The 22,325-nt window shown below is 42.0% G+C and overlaps 1 protein-coding gene across 4 annotated transcripts in view; it reads right to left on the bottom strand.

Annotated features, from left to right (window-relative positions):
- The window catches only part of NCOA6 (nuclear receptor coactivator 6), a 284,262-nt gene that overhangs the window by 213,966 nt on the left and 47,971 nt on the right, over window positions 1–22,325 (bottom strand). For all 4 annotated transcript variants that reach the window (XM_029613390.1, XM_029613391.1, XM_029613388.1 and 1 more), the window contains exon 6: window positions 6,508–6,636. In XM_029613390.1, the coding sequence (XP_029469250.1) occupies window positions 6,508–6,636 (129 nt within the window). The remainder of the gene's footprint in view (window positions 1–6,507; window positions 6,637–22,325) is intronic.

Here is a 22,325-nt window from a genome sequence, read left to right as displayed (position 1 = left end):
CAGATGAAAAGCTGAAACTACTTTTGGCAGAAAGTTGGGGTGAGTGCAATGCACCACTCTCTGTTGTGAAAAAAAACAAACCACTATATATACCTATATATATGGTGAGTAATGCATAAATACCTAAAGCTCTCCGACTCTTCTAGCCAACGTAATCACAACTAGAAATATTACTTTCCACATGAGGATCTTCAAGAAGCTGACTAATGGTTTTGTAAGGAGGCTCCATTTGCTGCGCCAATACCACACTGAGATCCACCATGACATGGCTACCAGAGGTCTTGTATGCCATAAGCCTTTCATGAAATCTGACACTAAAGGATGTATGGATATTGGTTTACCATCCACTTGAATATGGTAAGTTGCTAGGGCACTGAAATGCACTTTGACAGATGATGTACTGAGACCCCAAGTCTCTTGACCTGTATGTTTGTTTGTCTTATTAGATTATAAATTCTATTGAGCAAGGACTGTGTTTTTAGAGTGCTGCTTATGTTGTGTAGCGGTACAGAAAGAGTAGTGGTAGTGGTGGTGGTGATAGTAAAGGAATAAGTACTGAAGCAATTCCCTTGGTTCACAAGCAAACAGGTCCAAGGAACTTTTGACACCAAGAAGAAAATAGTTTCCATTTAAATTTGTAGATCTTCTGGTTGAAAACTTCCCAGCAGAAACCATAATGTCCTCAACTTCCTCAGGCAATGATAGCAAAGCAATTAGCAAGTGCTCAACATCTAACTATCAAGCTGAGAGAGGAAAGGTTCAGATGATTTAGATAATCCTCCTCGTGAGTTAAAGTTGGATCAGATACCAGAGGGATCAGAGGGCAAATTGACAACAGGAGGAGGTACGAGAACAAGAGTTGTCTGGAATACCCTGAAGCAATGGAGGATCCAGCATGCTCAATCCTTGAATGTTTTCTGCACTATTCTTGCCACCAGTGGAAGTGGCAGAAAAGTTAATCTGCAACCTAACTGAGCAGAAAAAACATCTGGTGGGGACCTAAACTTGCTTTAAAGAATGGAACAGAATATTTCCACCTTCCTGTTGATCTCTGATGCAAACAAAATCAAAAGGCAACCCCAAAGATCGAATAACAGGTCTGCCATGGTTTGATCTAGAGACCACTCATGAAGACACAACACTCTACTGAGGCGATCTACCAATGTGTTGGAAATTCCAAGCCCACTCCTAAATTCTTAGGGATTCTTGGTAAAGGGTCTACGACCCTGTGCTTCCTTGCTTGTTGACAAAGAACATTGCTATTTGATTGACAGTTTGCATTAGAATTCTCTTTCCCTGAAGGAGATGTGAAAAAGCTCTTAATGCATGTATAATTGTTCAAAGCTCTAGAAGACTGATCCTAAAACAGCCTTTTGTTGATGACCATTCTGAAAGGACCGATTTGTGCACCCCATTCTTCGATCGATGCATCTGTCATCAGTGTTATTTGATGGGGTAAAAGCCAAAGGAGAGCCCACAACTATAGGACATCTGGATCTAACCACCACTGGAGTGCCACCTTTATTTAGGCTGTGACCCTTACTGAAGATGACAAGCACTGAAGTAACAGATACCACAGAGTGCAGAGGCCCCACTGAAGAATCCACACGTTGAGATGAATCAGGGGAACCCACACGTATCTCTGCCACAATGTGACCGAGGACAATCAACATTTCCTGGCAAGGACTTGATCCTTCTGGAGAAAGCTCTGGATTAAGTTTCGAAGACAGCATACTTGCTCCACCAGCAGAAACTCTCTCTCTTCCAGAGAGTCTATCCATGACCCTATGAACTTGATTCTTTGTGTCAGCACAAAATTTGATTTTGAGAAGTTCACAATGAATTCCAGTGACTAAAGAAGACGGATCATTTTCTACAGGGAATGCAATACCCCTGCTTGGGAACATCCCTATCACTAACCATAGGTCCATGTAGAGAAAAAGCTAATCCCCCAAAGGCAGCAGACCTCCCCCCCCCCAAAAATAAGTCAAAATAGTCTGCTACTGATTGCTATAGTGACCATTCATATAGAAAAAACACTCTGCTGAGATGGCCCCTGACAGATAGGTGGTTTGTAGGACAACTCAATTCTTGGTTGCCCAATCCCAAATTTTTAGCATTTCCTGGCAGAGAGGACATGACCCTGTGCCTGTTTGTTCATATAAAACATGGCAATTTGGTTGTCAGTGTGAATCAAGGTGAATCTTCCCTGAAGATGATGCACGAACACTGTAGTAGGTTGATTATAAACCATTTTCCTCGAAAGACCAAGTACCTTGGATTTGAAAGGATCCTGTGTGAGCACCCCATCCTTTAGTGGAGGAATTTAGTGTTACTTCATGAGGGAGCGCTTGAAGAGGGGCTTCTCCTTTGCGAACTGGGGGGAGGGTGGTAACCACCACTGCAACTCTCACTTCATGTTCTTTGTGACCTGTACCACAGTCAATAGTGGTTTGAGTTAGCTGATCTCACCGAGAACATAGGTTCCGACTTGATATCTTTTGAGGAAGGTCGGTATATAAAAATGAACAAATAAATAAGTACCAGATATGGAGGCAGGTCAGCGGAACATATTTCCTAAGACCACCAACAATGCTCTGGCTGTCAAGTTTGGAGAGAATAGCTTAGCTTGTGGACGAGTAATCTCATGATGTTCGCTCTTTCTGAAGGCAGGAATGTTCTCTCTTGTAGGGAGTCTATCCACACTCCAATGAACTTGAGCCTCTAAGTGAGGACTATTTCTCAAAATTAACTAGGAAACTCAATTGTTGCAAAATAAATTGTCTTGGGGAGGAAATGGAGTACTTCCTCCCAAAAACTTGCTGTGACTAGCTAGTTATCCAGGTACAAGAAAACTTGGATTCTTGATGATGCAGATGTACCATTACCAGTGCAAGGCATTTCGTAAAAGATTCTTGGAACTGCCGATAGACCAAACAGAAGTGGGAAGAATCCACCTATAAGTGAACAGCACTAATGGGAAGGGTGGATGGGTTTGCAAGCATATGCATCCTTTAGATCCAGGGCACGCATGCATTTGTCCTTCTGTATGTACAGGACACTCGTGCTGAAGGAATTCATTTTCAATTGTTCTCAGAGTAGATGTGTGTTCATGTGTTAAGTCCAGAATGGCCTCAATATTCCTGACTTCTTGGGGATGAGGAAATATCAGGAGTAGAAGCCTTGTCCATGTTGGGACATACTGCTCGATTTTGGGGACCCAGATGTTCTTTGTTATCGGACAGCACATTTCTAGGAAAGTCTGGCTTCTTCTCCTCACCAGAACATAATGGTGAAGATTGTTCGAAGGGATGAAATCTGGGCCCAGGTTTGAGTTGGGTCTGCTGTGTAGTTTTTGGTTGATGAGATTCTTGGTGTTGAGGTCTGCCCAGAAGTGGCTGCTGGGTTGGAATTGACAGCAGACCGTAGTGTTGAAAATATTGCTAAGGCTTTCTGCGCAAGAATGGTCAATTGTAGGTTAAGGAGTTTCTCAAAGTAGACGGTTGTTCAGAAGCATAGAGAGAGGTTAGCCAACTTCTCGTAAACATCTTCATGTATATATTGCTCGCTCTAAACCATGCCATACATCAAGCCCTCAAATGAAGCCAAAGAGATACGTGAAACAGAGTCAAACGACCCATACACAAATCCAAGCAGTTGATGGATGTCCTCTTCTGCATCTAGAAGCAGTTAAGGATAATAAGTACCACCTTTTGTATGTTTGAAAAAAGGCTTTAGCTTCTGGATACAGTCATGAATGTACTGCACCATATGGATAGCGATGCAAGTGGATTGCATGGAACTTTAAACTACTTTCTTGCCAAAATTGCCAAATAAATATTCTATGATCTTTTTCTAGAAGCAATTTTGAGTGAATTCAGACGTTTCCCCACATTCTCATTTGCAAAATGTTGAGGATGTTCTCTCTAGCTGCTCCCAACCTATGGAAACCTTGCCACCAGCATTATGACTAAATATGTGTATGAAAACTTTCAAAAAGCAGCTGAAAAACTTTATTTCTGCAGGCTTTTCCCTATTATTTTCGAGTTAGTCACTTGTTCAAAGATATTATGTCATCCTGCAAAGCTGTAATTTATCTGCTGTAATTTGTTTTAATCTTACAAATGTTTACTCTGTAAGCCAGTCAGAGCTGTATATACTGAGCAGCATGTAAATATTTTAAATAAATAAAATGTTTTGGACTGGAAGGGCCGCTGGCTCTGACAGGGTGTAAAAATCTTTAGTGAGAGGCTCCTTTTTTAAATTGCGAATGCTTCACAATTTGAAGCCATTTTTTAAACCAGGTGACTTTCGCATGGTGGTCCTGGCTCTAATCTTAACTAGTCTAGATTACTGTAACTCCATTTATTCTAGGCCTACTAGACTACTATCCATTCTCTTCAAGCAATTCAGAACTCAGCAGTCTGTATCTTCATAGGTTCTTGTCATTTCGATCATATACTCCTGTTTTATTCTCTTTGCATTGGTTACTAACTAAAAGGAAGATAATTTTCAACATGTCTCATTTACAGGGCATTAAACAATGATGCCCCTTCTTGTATTAGCTCATTGCTTAGGATATATAAGCCATCTAGAAACTTAAGATCCTCTGGATAATGTTTGTTGGATGTTCCTTCTATACGGAGAGTAAACTGGCTGAGTCAAGAAACTGTTTTGCCATGTCAGGAACCATGCTACAGAACATGGTTTGCTTCTTGACCTTTAAGAGGAAGCTGAAAAAACATATCTTTGGCCAGGCTTTCCAACAACACCCTCTCTTATTGATGCTGACCTTTATTTTTTCCTTTTGGAATGTTTTTAGCAGTTCAAGTTTTAGGTTTATAGTGTTTGTTTTAGCAGTGTTCTTTAACTTTATTTAGGTTTGTTTGATCTTTATTATGATTATGGAATTGTAAGCTACTTAGAATTGTGGATAACATGGCCTATAAATATTTAATAAATTAAAATGTATTTGTAGTCTATCTTCAGAGGCAATGCTGACTTCTAAAAATAAATTTGTTTACAATCTGGGAGTCTGAAGCCTGAGACAGAGCCAACCCTTTCCTCTAATAGAGAAAAACAGCCCAATAATATCAGGAGGCAAATCTCCATTTCAAATGTCAGACTCTAGTCAACAGATTTTAACTAAATCTGCTCCCAAGAGCCCACATATCCACAAAGGAAATACTAAAAACATTATGTTCTCTGTCTAAATTTTACTCAAAGCTTGGGTAAGAAAACAATGAAATTATGAAGCAGAAAAAAAAACTAACTTATTTTAAACTTCAAAAAGATGTCAGGAACTCCTTTAAAAGAGAAAGGGTGGGAACTTGGCCAGACACACTTAAGAATCATTTATTTGGTTCCACATTAATTATGTCAACCTGCTTGATTATTTCGTGCACGAGGTTAAATCTTACTACATATTCTCTGCTGCAATTTATGCCAGATACAGTTTTTCTTCAAAGTCAGATCTTAGCAAGCCTATTTCCTTCCCCTTTCAAAATGGCTGACATGATCAAGATTTGGAACGCTAGCTCACCTCACTTAAGAAAAAAGTTAAACATGACAATAGGAGACATTTAAAGATCTGCCACAGAGATACAATGGCAAGCCTTAGAAGAATAAACTCATAAATGCTGGATGCCTCACTAGGAAGTGTGCAAGTATTTATTGTGAAAGACCAGGGCAGATTAGTCAACTGTTGCATTAAACCAAGAGAAAAAGGAAATGGCAGGATACTTCTGAATGTTATTGGCTTACAACAGTCATATGGAAAGCAGGTTCTTGAATGTCCCTAATTGGTCAATCTCACTATATACAAAATTTATCTGCATATAGCAAATCTAAAGTTACATGTGCACATGATTGGGCTAACAAAATCTTTTCTGATACTAGCCCATTTGACCCATAGGTGCCTATCCATGACTACAGTGACCTTTGCACTTAGGTGCAAGAAAGGAAAGGGAAATGACTCCTGAAAATATATCTTCTGCACTGCAATGACCAGAAATCATATTCTCAGCATTCTCTCAACCACACACTGTGCATTCCTTATCATTCCACTTTAAAGCAGTGAGTGGAGGCTTACATGACCAAAGATGATAATGTTTCACTGAGTAAGATTCAAAAATTGGGAATAACAACTTAAACAGAAGAAAGCTATTTAAAAGTTTATTTTCTTAGATCTCTGGGAACATCTCATCATCCCCAAGTTGTGGGGGAAAAAAAAAAGGAAATGGTCTTTTGGAACACCACGTTGTTAGTAGGTCTGCTCAGATTAAATCAATGTGGCAAGGGTCACAGAGACTGAGGTAAATTTTATATTTATGCATATGCAAAATGTTTAAGCTATTTTGAACTGTAGTTTGCAACAGATCAGGTGATACTTTTCCCCTTGATATTTTCAATTCTCCTAGTTCTTGCAAGCTCCAGTTCTGCAGCAAGGAGATAGCACTGCTGGTCTAAGATGTCAAATCCTGGTCATTGTGCTTTCTGAACCAGTACCTGGCTGTGAAGATGGTCGAGGTGCCCTGGGTGGCAGCTCTGCATTTGTTCCACTGGTCATCATGGAGGATGGTACATTCCCACTCTGCGACATCATAACAGCTGCAGGATTGTTCATGCGAATAAGGCCTACAAATAATGTGATAGTCATTAGATCAGGTGTACTTAGTTTTTTCTTCCACTTTGTATCTGAGAAATATTCTAAATATATCTGCTCCATTACAGGCCGCATTTGCTGCTGCAACTAAAAAAAAAAGAAAAAAGAAAAAAAAACCCCACACCCCAAGATTTTGTTTTGGAAAAAATGTGTTCAATAATATTCAGCAATTAAAGAGGTAATAGCAGTTCAACTGTCCCAACATTCATCTTGTAAATTTCTTCCTTTTTTTTTGAATATTTTATTGATTTTCAGAAAAGTGAAAACAGAGCAACAACAATCTAGAAATATACATGCATGTCAGGTAAGTATAATGAAGGTCTGCATTACAATAATATGAAAGATAAAAATAAAGAGCCTTAAAAGAATAGCAATGTCTCTATCAATAATCATGACTGGAGATCTCTAGATAACATAAGATAGAACATATCCCCCAACATGCATAGAGTTATATAGGCAGCACTGATGTGGCATGTGACCTATATAATATGCTGATATACATTCATCATGAAAATAGATCAGGAATATAAAGTAAGAAAAGGTTTCCACACCATTTGATAGGAAGGTAGGTAATTATTTTTGGCAGCTGTCAAAGAGGCCAAGTGACAGTAATCATGCAGATTCTTTAGCACTTTGGAGAAAGTACATGTCTGTTTCATTTTCCAATTAATAGCAATAACATTTCTAGCAGCAATGAACACTTGTATGCAGAGCATTTGCTGGTGTTTGTTCAGTCCTGGTATAGGCATATTAAGTAAAGCGTATTCCACAAGTAAGGGGCACTTCACACGAAGTATGTTACCTAACCAGTTAAATACTGTTTGCCAAAAAGGTATGATCCTAGTACATTGCCACCAAATATGGAGAAACATCCCGGGTTGGCCAGTCTCCAGCACAAAGGGGATTGATTTGGATACAGTTTATGCATCTTTTCCAGTGTAAGGTACCACCAAAAGAGCATTTTGTAACAGTTCTCTTGTAAGCACGCCGATATGGAGCAGCATAAATATAGTCCCATGCTTGGCACCAAGAGGGTGCCCCAGGTCTTCCTCCTATTTAAGTACATGTGTATATGGTTGCTGACCACGCTTATTAAGTAGTTTATATATCTGAGATTATGCCTGCAATATATCAGTGTGTGAAAAGAAAGTTTCAAACAGGGATCTACCATCTCATATGGAGTGGGAATACCTTGCTGAATCCAAAAAATGCTTAATTTGGGCATATGCAAGAAAATGAGGAAGCCCTATATCATAGGTTTGTGCTAGTGAGTCCTGTGACATACAGCTTCCATGTCAGAATAAATGACCAATACTTAAGATCCCCGCTGTCTTCCGGGGTAAAAAGGTCCGACTGATGATCTGCTGGAAATGCCACATTAAAAGTTTCCAAGTTGCCATCCTTATGTGTTAAGAAGTCGATAGTCAGCTTTCGGCACAAACTTATGCAAACTTAAAGCGTTTTAGGGCTTGTTTTTAGTGAGGTGGGGACAGAGCCCTGAAATCACGCATCCATCCCTCAGCGCGGCAGTATAGCACCCCCAAATTTCTTCCTCTTTGAGACTTAGTCCTGGGTCATTTGATCCCACCCATCTAATGCCCTAGTTATTACATTTTTACACTATGGAAATAAAAAGGATACACAAAGTTTATTTCAATCATTACTAAAACAAAATCTCCTTCCTCAACCCTGGTGAGTTCACTATAACCATTAGTATCCCCTATAAGAGATAAATTACAAAGTGATATCCCAACTGACTCAGATTCATAATAAAAGTAGCAGCTAGGAACTACTTTCAAAAACTTTAACCACCAATACTGCTTGAAAGGAGGGGGAGCAAATTTTAAAGTGTTCTGCACTAGGATAAAATTTGTGAGTACTTTTTATACCCGGACTTTATACTGCTTTCAAAGCTGAAGTATTTGCTTATTTTTGTTTTTAAATTTGTCATTTGTATAAAAGTACCCATAAACATTTGCACCTGATTTGTGTTCAATCATTTTGTTTATGGAAAACAGCACAATCTACATATATTAATTTCTTACCCGCTGTAAACACAGCCCTGTGAACGAGTCTAAATGTGGGTAAAGCAAGTTGTTTACCGCAAAAACACTGTTTTCCACAGACACAGGATGAAAGCAGAGTTGCTTACCTGTAATAGGTGTTCTCCAAGGACAGCAGGATGTTAGTCCATGGGTGATGACATCCAATGGAACCAGTCATGGAACTTTGATCTCAAAGAATCTAGAACTTACAGCATGCTCTACTGAGCATGTGCAGATGTAGCCACCTCCCTGTCTCTCAGGCAGAGTCCCTCAAGTCCATGATATAGCAAATACATGAAAGAAAAAAGAAAATAAAAAACCTCCCAGGGGAAGTGGGAGGATATTGTGAGGACTGACCTCCTGCTGTCCTCAAAGAACACTTGATACAGGTAAGCAACTCTTTCTCAGAAGATAAGCAGGAAGGATGGCAGTCCTCACACTTGGGTGAATCCCAAGCTAGAAGCTACTGAAAAAAGGAAAAATGGGGAAACTAATACAGAAGCACCACCATTCTCCCTTTCCTCTCCCCCCCCCCCCACTTTTGATGAGGCAGCCGACCTATAAGGGCTCTAGGAGGGGAAAAAGTTGGATTTTTCACCTCAAAGAGACTGATAAAACAGACAGACAGAAACCCCATTACACAGCAAGGAGTCTGAAGACAGGAAATAATGCAAGCACAGAGCGAGAAGCCCACTGAGCCATACAAAAACCAACAGTCAGATACTTCCGAATAGTGAAACCTGACTAGCACCAGTAGGCCTAAGAACCAGACTGTATACGCAAATGTACAAGACAACTTGAAATCAGTTGGGGCTAGAGAGCTCAAAAGAACAAACTGTGGTTTATTATTAACCAAGTAACAAGACAGAAAGATTGGAGAACTAGGGGATTTAGCGGATGGAAGCATATTGGTGACAGCAGACATAACATCGTTATATACTAACATTCCACAAAAAGCAGCTTTGGAAATCATCAATATGTCTCTTACTAAGCTTTCCATGAGTGATCGTAAGAGAACATTTGTTTTACACCTGGCAGAAATAATAAGTCAATTTTATTTCACTTTTCAGGATACATTGTTTAAACAGGTTAAGGGGATCCCCATGGGATCCCCTCTTGCACCTTCCGTAGCATGTCTGTATGTCAATGAATATGAAAACAAGTTTCTATATTCATCTGAATTTTTTTCCTGTATAAGGTTCTATATCAGATATATAGACGATTTGTTTTGGATATGGTACGGTGACCATAAGAAATTGCATGAGTTTGATCTTTACATTAATTCATGTGATGTGAATTTAAAATTCACACTTCAATCAAGTTGTACACAAATATCTTATTTGGATGTTAATGTACAGTTACAGTGTAATAAGTTACATTCATCAATTTATGTGAAGCCTACGGATATGAATACTACTCTTCACTTTGCCAGCTTTCACCCCAGAAAGCTTAAAGAAAGCATTCCCATCAGTCAGTTTTTGCGATATAGACGTATATGTTCATCCATTGAGGAGTATAAAAGAACTACAGCCACGCTTATGGAGAAATTTAGGCGAAGAGGTTATCCTAACAAGTGTATACGAAGAGCTTATAAACGAGCCCTATACGCGAACAGGGAGAATTTATTAGGAATTACTCCTAAGAATACCATATCAAGACCCATTTGCACTTTACCATTTTCATCCAAATCTGAAGGTATTAAAAACATCATCATGAAGCATTGGAAGGTAGTTGCAAAGTTACCTGGTTTTGAGGAAACCCCATCTTTGCTATGAAGAAAGGTATTTATTTATTTATTTTCAATTCTTTTGCTATACCGATACTCAAGACGCGGTCTTGTCGTACCGGTTTACAATAGAACAGGGGAAACCAATTAACAACTATATAGAAAGTAAAAAGTTACATCAAACAGGGAGCGAAAAACATGGGAGCTGGAGGACAGGAAAAATATTTTAAAACGATAACAACTGAAGAGTGATAAAATAGTCATTGAAAACAATGAAAACAAAAGACAGCGATACATATGAATTTAAAATCCATGCTTGCTCATAAGAATAATAGAGAGGATGATGGTACATGGGGAAATCAACCGTGTGGAGAATGTGTAGTGTGCAACAATATACTCCCTGTAAAATCCTATCAATGTGCTGCTTTGAAGTACCCTTATATTATCAGAGGTAGATACACTTGTAACACCAGCATGGTGATATATGCCAGTTTGTCCCTGCAATCTTGTTTATATTGGTCATACGAAAAGGCAGATTAAGTTAAGAATTATCGAACACAAAAGTAGATTACGCACAGAAAAAATAGGAGCTCCCCTTGTAGCCCATTGGCAGGAAGCACAACATAATGTTGAGCAATTAAAGTTTTTTATTGTCCAACAATGTTACAGTCAGGTACATCAGGGTGAAATGAAATGCCTTAAAAGGATTGAGCAGAAATATATATATAATTGGAAGACTGTAGTTCCCCATGGGTTAAACGATGCTGTTGAATGGGATGTATTCTATGGCTCATAAAAACATATTGTGGTATTAAGATGCATTATAGGGAAAGTTAGTAGGGAACATTTTGGTAGTATACATCATTTAGTTTATTGATGGTCAGTGGAATAAGGGTTAGTAAGTATTTGGCATCATTTGGATGCAGATATCCATGGTGTTTATTGAAATTCTTGGATGTATCAGATTAAATAGTCAAAAGGTTTACAGGCAATTTAAAAATTCACATATATCATCATATTGACAAATAAGCCTTTTTGATTATGTTTTGTTTTTTAGCAATCCTTTTATAAATAATGGCTTGTAAAGCAGTGACATTTTGCAGGTAGGGAATAAGGTTTATTCGAAGGACCTGCATGCAGCATGTTAGATTTTGGATGTAAACAGAGATCTTGCCCGATTCTTCTCTGATAAAGTCAGCAATCTCATAAATCCTAACCTTCACACATCAGAAGAAACAACTTCCCCGCGCAACGAAGCACCATCTATCTGGTCCAACTTTGATCTCATCGCCTCAACTGAAGTAAAAAAGACCATCCAGAAAATCAATCCAGCCTTACACCCCATCGATTCCATCCCAGTTAAGTCTCTCAAGCTCATTCCTGACACCATCGCCAAACCCATCACGGACATAATAAATACTTCACTTGAGCAAGGCATCTTCCCAGAAGCCCTGAAATGCGCCATTATCAAACCAATCCTCAAAAAACCACATCTCGACCCCTCCGACCTCTCCAACTACAAACCTATCTCAAATCTCTCATTCATATCCAAGATCATAGAGAAACACGTCAACCTCCAACTCTCTGAACACCTTGAAACTCATAACATCCTCTACCCCACCCAACATGGCTTCAGAAAATCCCTCAGCACAGAGACCCTCCTTCTATCACTCACAGACACTGTCTTAAGAGGCTTTGATGCCGGTCAATCCTTCCTACTCATCTTACTGGACATCTCTGCTGCTTCGATACCGTAAACCATAACATACTCACGACACGACTGATGGAGATTGGCCTCAGCGAAACAACCCTCAACTGGTTTCGATCTTACCTATCCAACAGATCCTTCAAAGTTCACATCAACAACAGCGAATCTGAACAATTTCCGCTCCTTCACGGAGTCCCTCAAGGTTCCTCCCTCTCATCTACTCTATTCAACATATACATGCTCCCTCTCTGTAAACTCCTCTCCAGTCTGGACCTCACATTCTTCATCTATGCAGACGACGTCCAGATTCTTCTCCCAGTCAAAGAAAGTATACCTAACACCATCGCCTTCTGGACCTCTATCTCCACCCAAATATCAAATCTCCTCACGCAGATATCCCTCACCCTCACCCACAAAAAAAAACAAAATCCTTTACTTATCAAACAAAAACACATCCAACTCTAGCAAAGACAGCACCTCCAACCAGCCACTCACCACCCTTTCCAATGAGGTCAGAGACCTAGGCATCCACCTTTACTCAAACCTCAACTTGAAGAAACACATCAACCTGACAATCAAAGAAGGTTTCTACAAACTAAAAATCCTCAAGAAACTCAAACCACTTCTATTCCACCACGACTACCGCACAGTACTCCAAACCCTCATACTATCCAAGCTAGACTACTGTAATTCCCTCCTCCTCGGTCTGCCCGCCACCACCACAAAACCACTTCAGCTACTCCAAAATGCCGCAGCCAGATCCCTCACAAACACCAACCGAACCTCACACATCACCCCTACTCTAAAAGCTCTACACTGGCTCCCCATATCACACAGATCTCAATTCAAAATCCTCACCATACTACACAAAACCATCAACAATCAAAAAATCACTACAACATAGCCAAAAAAACCTGCGCTCCCAAAACTCAGGCCTCCTGATCATTCCACATACAAAACTTGCTCACCTGACTTCTACCAGACAATGCACCTTCTCAGTAGCTGGTCCAACCCTCTGGAACCAGCTACCCTCTCACCTCAGACTGGAACCTTCCCACCAAACATTCAAAAAACAACTGAAAACATGGCTGTTCCAGAAAGCCTACCAACTTGCGACCTAACTCCTCCTCCCCCCCCCCCCCCACCCTCTCCTCTGTCTCACAGATACTACAAGAAAGCCTCAATGTATAAAGGTTACTATGTATAAAGTAATGCATAATTGTTGCAATGTCAAAGTAATGTCTCTATGTTCCAATGTAAAAATGTTCCTACGTATAAGTTAATGTTACAATGTAAAAATAGTACGACCCCTCCGTCATACTATTACCCTGTTATAATGTGAACCGATGTGATGTACACCAACGAATGTCGGTATATAAAAGCAAATAAATAAATAAATAAATAAATACATACATACATATAAAGTTGATTCTAAATGCCCGGATGTAATTGTAGGTAGGTGATAAAGTTTATCCAAAATACCTGGATGTAGCATGTTAGAGCCTGGATGTAAGCAAACAAAGTTGATTCAAAATGCCAGGATGTATTACGTCAGATTTGAGTGTTGTATCTCATTGGCTGAAGGGGATTCAAAAGCCCGTGGTATAGTAGTGCAGGGAAAGACAGCATTTTGATGACAAGGTTTTCTTGGTACGATACATGATGAAAGTTAATACAATGATTTGGTAGGTACTATTTGAATAATGATCTCTTTTCCATAATGTTTAACATTGCTCTGTTGGATTTTTAATCAGTTTGTACTGCATTTGTAGAATTCTACTAACCGTGTGGGGAACGCTGTGAACTGGGGAACGTCGTGAACGGGCACTGGCAGCTAGTTACAGCTGCGTCACAGAGTATGAAGACACAGTATGTGAAGAGTGCTGTTTGATTTAAATGTTTTGGATGAAAGAAGGACGGGTAAAATTCACATAAATGGTAAATAATAAACATTACTGTATTCATGGGAGTATTTGGAATTTTGGTATAAAGGTTCCAGCATTGTTATTTGATGGGAGATGTGACAAAGTCTCCTTTGAATAGTTTTCTGTAAAACTTTGCATGCAAGTAAAAAAATATCTTTGATGATTTTATAGAATACAGCAGGACCTATGGACATGGGAATCTGTATGTTGAATTAAACATTTGTGCAAGATAAGTCCCTGAAGAAGCCCTGGAGCACAGGGGGAAAACGAGGCTCTCGTCGGATTGTTTTCAAGATTACATCAAAGATAGATTGGACTTGGTTTGAAAAATCTATGTAAGACATTGTACAATATTGGATTTAAAACAAGGGAATACTTGTCTGCAAAAATATACTGATTCAATGTATTGGTTATAAGGCATTAAGTGGAAGTTATAAGGTATTGTACCTCATATGTGAACATGTGAAAGCCTTATTTTTATGGATATATAAAGTATGGTTTAGTATGGAAGTGAGTATGGTAATGTGGGGGTAAGGCATGTATGTGTAGTATGAGAATGAATGTGTGAGTAGCAAAAGAGTTGTGTGTATGGTATGTGTTTTAATGTTTCACATAGGTCCATTGTAAATGGTTAATAAAGAAGTTGATTCAAATGGATCTAAATATGGTATAATAGTCATTGGTTTACCTCCATTTTTTTTTATGACAAAAAAAACAGGAGGCATGGAAACCAAATGCCCACCCAGAGAAGTAGCAGGAAGAAGTATCAGAGTCTGCAGCAGACCTCACCTGCTGGGCTACTACAAGTACAAGATCAGACCTCCAAGGTCAGATGGGATAAAAACTTGAGTGCTAAGGCATGAAGGGCTACTCCTCCCCAAGGAACCCTATGCCAAGATGCTGAGCGAGGCAGCAAGCTGCTACAGAAACTCACCAGGGGAAGCAAAGTGAAAGGGAAGCACCTTGGCCAGGCCGCCATTCCTTTTCGGAATGAGGAAATACCTCAAGTAGAACCCTTAGTCCTGTTGTTTGCGAGGGACCAGTTCCACTGCGCCGGCTGCAAGGAGGGCGGAGAGCTCCATTTGAAGAATGACCAAATGGGCAGATGAACCCCCATGACAGACATGGGGGAGACGTCTCTGGGAGCCGACTGAAGTGCAGACGGTACCCCTGGCGGACAATGGAGAGGACCCAGCAGTCCGATGTGATCTCTTCTCAGCGCCAAGCGAAGCTGAGGAGCCTGCCGCCGACTGGGGGATCGGGCACAAGGGGAACTGCAAGCTGACTTATGCTCCGTTGCTGCCAGTCAAAAGCCCGTGGCCAGGGCGCCAGTGCGGGGTTTGTGAGTTCGAGCAGCCGGAGGGTAATACTTCCTCTGCTGGTAGAAGGGTTTACAAGAACCTTCCCTGGAGGCTTTCCTGGCTGAAGATGGCCCTTCTGAGGCACTAGCAGATAGCTGCTGGAGGGTATCATGATGGTCCTTCAGCTGCGCCATCATATCCTGGACATTATCCCAAACAGATTCTCGCCTGTACAGGGGAGGTTGGCGAGCCTATCCTGGACCTCTGGCTGGAGGTCCAAGGCCCAAAGCCAAGCCATCCTTCTGGCGCCGATGCCCATGGCAGCTAAGCAGGCTGCAATTTCAAAAATATTGTAGATGGAAAGGACCTAGTCTTTTCCTGCTTCCAGACCCAGTGAGGCAATGGCTGCAAGAGCTTCCTGCTGTTGCTGGATAAGGCCCTCTGCAAAATCCTGGACTCGCTTCCAGAGATTGCGGTTGTACTGAGTCATGTAAAGTTGGTAGGCTGCCATGCGGGCAACCAGCATGGCACTTTGAAAAATTGTTCTCCCTATGGTGTCGAGTTCCCTATGCTCGCGTCCCGGAGGGACGGAGGCATGAGTACGGGAACGCCGGGCCTTTTTTAAGGCGGACTCCACAAGCACCAACTGGTGGGGGCAGGGCCTGTTGGACCAAGTAGGTGGCATTCCCTTTCTGTTAGCAAGAAGCACATTTAAGACTAATCGGAGAACATTATTTTTCACTCAACACACAATAAAGCTCTGGAATTTGTTGCCAGAGGATGTGGTTAGTGCAGTTAAGTGTAGTTGGGTTCAAAAAAGGTTTGGATAAGTTCTTGGAGGAGAAGTTCATTAATGGCTATTAATCAAGTTTACTTAGGGAATAGCCACTGCTATTAATTGCATCAGTAGCATGGGATCTTCTTAGTGTTTGGGTAATTGCCAGGTTCTTGTGGCCTGGTTTGGCCTCTGTTGGAAACAGGATGCTGGGCTTGATGGACCCTTGGTCTGACCCAGCATGGCAATTTCTTATGTTCTTATGGGGAGACGGAGATGGGGTGTTCCCAACATGCGGAGAAGGAGTTCCTTAAAAATATAGTGGATCGGAACTGCCACAATCTGCTTAGGAGCATCAATGAACTGGAGGACTTCCAGCATCTTGTGACGTGCATCCTCCTCCGTAAGGAGATGAAAGGGGATGGCTTCTGCCATAGCCCTGACAAATCCTGCAAAACGACAGATCCTCGGGCGGTGACCGGCACCACTCTTCTGGAGGGGGGTCAGAGTATTCAGAGGCCGAATCTGTGGAGTTATCACCTCAAGGGTCATAGGGACCCTCTTCCTCACTTGAGCTGGGGCGTCGAGGGCAAGGGCCGTGAGGGACATCAACCCTAGGCTCTGAGGGCTTCAGAGGCTGTAGGGGCCCCAATGGCACCGATGGGTCCCCTGGCATCGAGGGGATCATCAGTCGTGGTAAGCCTGAGGGATCGGCAACGGCTCGGGGAACCATGGGTGAGGGCACACAGTCCCAGCTGCTTCTTCCTCCTCAGAGGACCCAGGAATGGGGATCACTCCAGTGGAGGGCATTGGTGGCCAACGAGGCATCGAGGGGCCCTCAGGCACTGGCTGCATCGGTAGGACACCAAGAACTACATCCAGATGCTCCAGCAGAAGTGCTAACACCGATGGCGGAAGCTCGGGCACCGGTTTGGGGGCCGGAGGCAATGGCAGCTCAATACTCTGCAGCACCTTGAGCAACACCAATTGCACCCTGCGGTCCAACTCCTCCTGGAGGTCCTGGGTGATCAAGACTGATGGAGGGGGACGAGACGTCACCAGTTCATCCTCTAGTCCCTGAAGTGGCACAGCGCCCTGTACCAGTATCGGTGGCGAATGCCTCGGGCTACCAGGAGCACCGGAAGATGGAACCTCTGATGGCTGGTGCCACTTCAATGGCAGCTCAGTGGTGGCCGATGCTGCTCTGGAACCGGAACCATGCCTGGACGATGATCGGTGCCTACTGCTTCCGGTACTCGGCCCGGTCTTTCCCCAGCACCGAGGAAGTTGATGACCCCGAGGTCTGGCGGAGTGGAGAGACTACAGAGGATCGATCTCCTTCTCCCCAATCCTTGGGGTCCTAGCTAGAGGGGTCGCGAGAGGGAGCGACAGACGACTCTCCGCAATCCTTGGGCGTCGAAGAGATCAACGTAGGTGTGGAGGATTTTGGGGTCCCGAAAAGTTTCTCCATTTTGTCGAGGCATGCCTGACGTCCTTTGGATGTCATCTGATCGCACAGACAGCACCCACGGACGTCATGCAAGGTCTCCAAGCAGAGGATGCAAGCCTCATGCGGATCCGTGTTGGACATGGTCCACGGGCACTGGGGGCACCGATGAAAACCGGTCAATGCCATGAAAAATGTATGGCGCATGGTCGATGACCGACAACTCCCCGCAAGGTGGGGAGTCGGGAATCGACCGCGAATTGGAGCAAAAAAACGGATGAAAAATCTTACTGTACCGAGGGGGCCACCGACCACAAAGGGGGACCCAATGAGGATCAAAAAGAGATCGAAAAACAATCGATGAAAACTCGAAAAAGTTAGTGCTCCACGGACCGCAAGGCAAGTGCACTGCTGAAAAGAAGAGACTGAAGGGAGACCTCGGATGGATGCGCTGATAGCAGCAGGCTGGGCATGCTCAGTCTGCTGGTAAAAGCTTCTAGAAACTTTGACAAAAGTATTCCGTGCCAGGCTCCATCGGATGATGTTACCCACTTGTGAGGACTACCATCCTGCTTGTCCTAGGAGAATATGAGCTGGCTGTGAAGCAAGCAGGGGTCCTATGAATTCCAACTGCAGTGTTGTGTTCAGATTGGGTTTGGGATAGTTTATGAGTTAAACTGACAGCTTTAATGTTTCCAGTGTTATAAAGTGTGACCTGCTCTTGATGAGGCAATCAAACATGGGAACAGATGAATTCTATGTTGTCAGAGGTGCATCAAAACTATAGCTAGCCACCTTTTGAAGACACATGGAGCTGACAAGAGTAAAAGGCAGAAAACTATTACAAGTATAGAGTTCTGAACATGAATAAGGAAGTGTCACTGGTCTATATGCATCATATCTGTGTACAGACTGTCTACAGAGGAAAGTCATTTTCCCTTGCCTAACAGAAGCAATACCATAGACAATATGACCATCCTCAATTTTAATCTTGATAAGGAATTTATTTAGCATTCCAAAGTTCAGAATAGGACAAAGGCCTCCAAGTTTTCTTTGGGATTAGGAAGTCTTTGGAACAAAACCATTTCCTCTTGATAGTGTGGGGCATACTCTATAGCTCTAGCTTTGAATAGGGAAGTTATTTCCTTGTTTAATATATCTTGATCTTATTTATTTTTATTATTTTTTATTTAATTTTTTGGACAAATGTTCAGGAGCCTGTATCACTTCTTGATTATATGGCCTGTGGTTATTTGTAGCCAACAGTCTGCAAAGAGGGTTAAGTGCCCCACACCCACAGCTAGACACTGGCAATTGTCTCTACAAAGATTAGTAGTCAAACCTTGTTTCTTTGGTTTATGGTCTCATGGCCTCTATCTTTGAGGACAAGGAAGAGATACAGCTCACCAGTTACAACAGGCCACAATGCCTACTGGTCTCCCAATTCCAATTCTCCATCACAGGCCCATACTCACAGGAAAACCTTCCTTGATCTCACGTCCACTCACCTACAAATCCCTCATCCCCATCATGATTTCCCCTTTTACTCAGATTTTAGGCCTAGGTCTTTTCACACTGATTCTATTCAACGCACAATCGCTCACCAAGAAAACACTAATACTGAATGACCTTCTCCTGGACACTAATCCTGACTTCTGCGCCATAACTGAAACATGGCTTAAACACACGGACACCGCACTAATAAACCAACTTCCAACTCAAACCTACGATATCTTCTCCATCCCTCGAAAGAAAAAAAGGGGTGGGGGTATTCTCCTAGCAGCCAAAAAAGATCTAAAAATTACTCAATTCCCAATTAATTCACCTACAAAAATTGAAACAAGCCTATTCAAATCAGACCATCTGCAAATCCTTCTAGTCTATGCCCCCCCAGGCCTTCTGGACTCAAGACGCATCACCCATGCTAGAATTAACAGCCTCTTACCTAAATCTGGAGCACCCTGCCATAATATTGGGAGATTTTAACTTACACGTCGACGACCCCATTCTCTCAACCAATTGTGAATCTTTCCTAACCGCCATGTCTGCCATGGGCTTCAAGCAGATCATAAACAAACCTACCCATAGAGCAGGTCACACCTTGGACCTCATCTTTGTAAACTCAGGCATCTCCCACTCAACTCCACCCATATGCAAACCTGTCCCCTGGTCTGACCATGCATTAATATCTTCCACCTTTTCGCTAGTACAAACTAGCAATAAACTTGTCCCTCAACCTGAATTTACATACAGGAAATCTTGCTCCGACGAGGAATTACACAATCACCTTGTCCCAGAACTCCCACTCATAGACATCTCCACGCCTAACTCAGCCCTCCACTCCTGGTCCAAGATAACAGAAACGGCAGCAAACAAACTCTGTCCACTGGCAACAAAAAAACTCAAACACAACACCTCCAAAAGACAACCTTGGTTTAACGAAGAACTTCAAAAACTCAAACACTCCCTTTGACAGAAAGAAAGCAAATGGCGGAAAGCACCCTCACCGACCTCCATCTCCGCTTACAAACTCGCCCTCCACCAATACAAGAGCTCCACATTAAAAACAAAAAGGGACTTCTACACGCACAAGATCCATCATCTTATTTTTGATTCAAAAGCCCTTTTTGCTTACGTATCAAATTTAACGCAAACCATTACACCTGACATTCCTTTCAACCAAGCACAAGAAAAAGCAGAGGAGTTGGCCCTCTTCTTCAGCAACAAAATCTCCAACCTTCTAACACAGCTGAGGTCCAATACTTTAGCGCCATTCAACACATACTTCCATCCCAACAAAGACATTACTCTACAATCCTTTGAACCCATCACTTCTTCAGAGATACAATCTGTATTGAAGAAAATGAAACCATCGTCACACCCATGAGACCACATCCCATCCAAACTTCTCCTGCTAATACCAGATACCATCTCCAAAGCTCTGACAGACATTATCAACTGTTCCTTAGCCCAAGGAATCTACCCAGATGACCTGAAAATTGCCTCCATCAAAACGCTCTTAAAAAACCCCAACTTAAATCCTAAAGATCCTACCAACTTCCGTCCAATATCCAACGCTCTTTAATATTTACCTGCTCCCCCTCTGCCAACTGCTAACCAAATTAAACCTTAAACACTTTCTATATGCAGATGATGTCCAGATCGTCATCCCCCTCAAAGAATCCTACACAAAAACTCTAGAATTCTGGGAAACTTGTCTTCAAAAAATCGACGGACTCCTCTCCAGTCTAAACCTAATACTAAATTCTTCAAAAAGCGAACTCCTCATAATTTCCACTGAAAACAGTAACATCTACACAAATCCACCACCCAACTTACAAACTCCACAAGTAAGAGACCTAGGAGCTATCATTGATAACAGGCTAAACCTAAAATCATTCATAAATCAAACTACCAAGGACTGCTTCCATAAACTCCAAGTCTTAAAAAGAATAAAACCACTTTTCCACTTTCACGACTACAGAACTACATTGCAATCAATAATCTTCGCTAAATTAGATTATTGCAACTCTATACTTTTAGGTCTCCCTTCATCTCACACTAAACCCCTTCAGATGGTTCAAAACACGGCAGCGAGAATATTAACAAACGCACGGAGAAGAGACCACATATCACCAATCCTCAAAGACCTTCACTGGCTGCCAATTCATTACAGAATCATATATAAGTCCATAACTACTATTTACAAAGCCATCCATCAATACTCTCCGCTTAGCCTTCAAATTCCATTCAGAAAATATACATCCTCTAGACCCATCAGAGAGTCCTACAGAGAATCCCTACAAGTACCACACTCCAAAACCACTCAGCACATAACCGCCAGAGACAGGGCTTTCTCCACTGCAGGACCGACACTATGGAACTCCATCCCACCAGATTTGCGACAGGAACCCTGCCTTCCTACATTTAGGAAAAGACTCAAAACGTGGCTATTTATGAAAGCCAACCAAATAAAATAATAAAACGTATCGGACCCAACTCTGCGGGGTGGCGGGTGGGTTTCGTGAGGACTACATCCTGTTGTCCTGGGATAACACCTATTACAAGGTAAGCAATTTTGCTTTATCCCAGGACAAGCAGGATCCTAGTCCTCACATATGGGTGATTAGCAAGCTAGAGGCTGAGTCATTTCGAAGTGAAGCAACACTGAAGTATTGTTGGTGAAAATGAGGCAGCCGAAGATCACAGAAGATTGGATGTAGAAGGAGTTGGGATTAAACTGGAAACAAGTTTTTTTAAGACAGATTGTCCATATGCTGAATCTTGTCGTCCCTGTTTGTCCAAACAGTAATGAGCTGCAAAGGTGTGAAGAGAACTCCATGTTGCTGCTTTACATATGTCAAGAATTGGCACTGAACGATAGTGTGCTACTGAGGTTGATATTGCTCTTACTGAATGCGCCATTACTCGCCCTTGGAGAGGAAGGCCTGCTTTTTCATAGCAAAACTGTATGCAATCTGCTAGCCAATTGGATAGAGTATGTTTATCCACTGCTTTACCCGGTTTGTTTGGATCATAAGATACTGTGGACTGCAGTGCGATCTAAGTAAAAGGCTAGCGCTCGCTTACAGTTCAAGGTATGTAAGGCCTGTTCTCCTTGGTGAGAATGAGGCCTTGGAAAGAATGTGGGCAAAACTATAGATTGGTTCAAGTGGAATTCTGTAACTACTTTGGGAAGGAATTTTGGATGTGTACTGAGAACCACTCTGTCAT

This window comes from Rhinatrema bivittatum, chromosome 8, assembly GCF_901001135.1.
Source record: "Rhinatrema bivittatum chromosome 8, aRhiBiv1.1, whole genome shotgun sequence".
Classification (NCBI taxonomy): Eukaryota; Metazoa; Chordata; class Amphibia; order Gymnophiona; family Rhinatrematidae; genus Rhinatrema; species Rhinatrema bivittatum.
The sequence above is the reverse complement of the archived record's forward strand: the minus strand, read 5'-3'. Positions and strand labels throughout refer to the sequence as shown.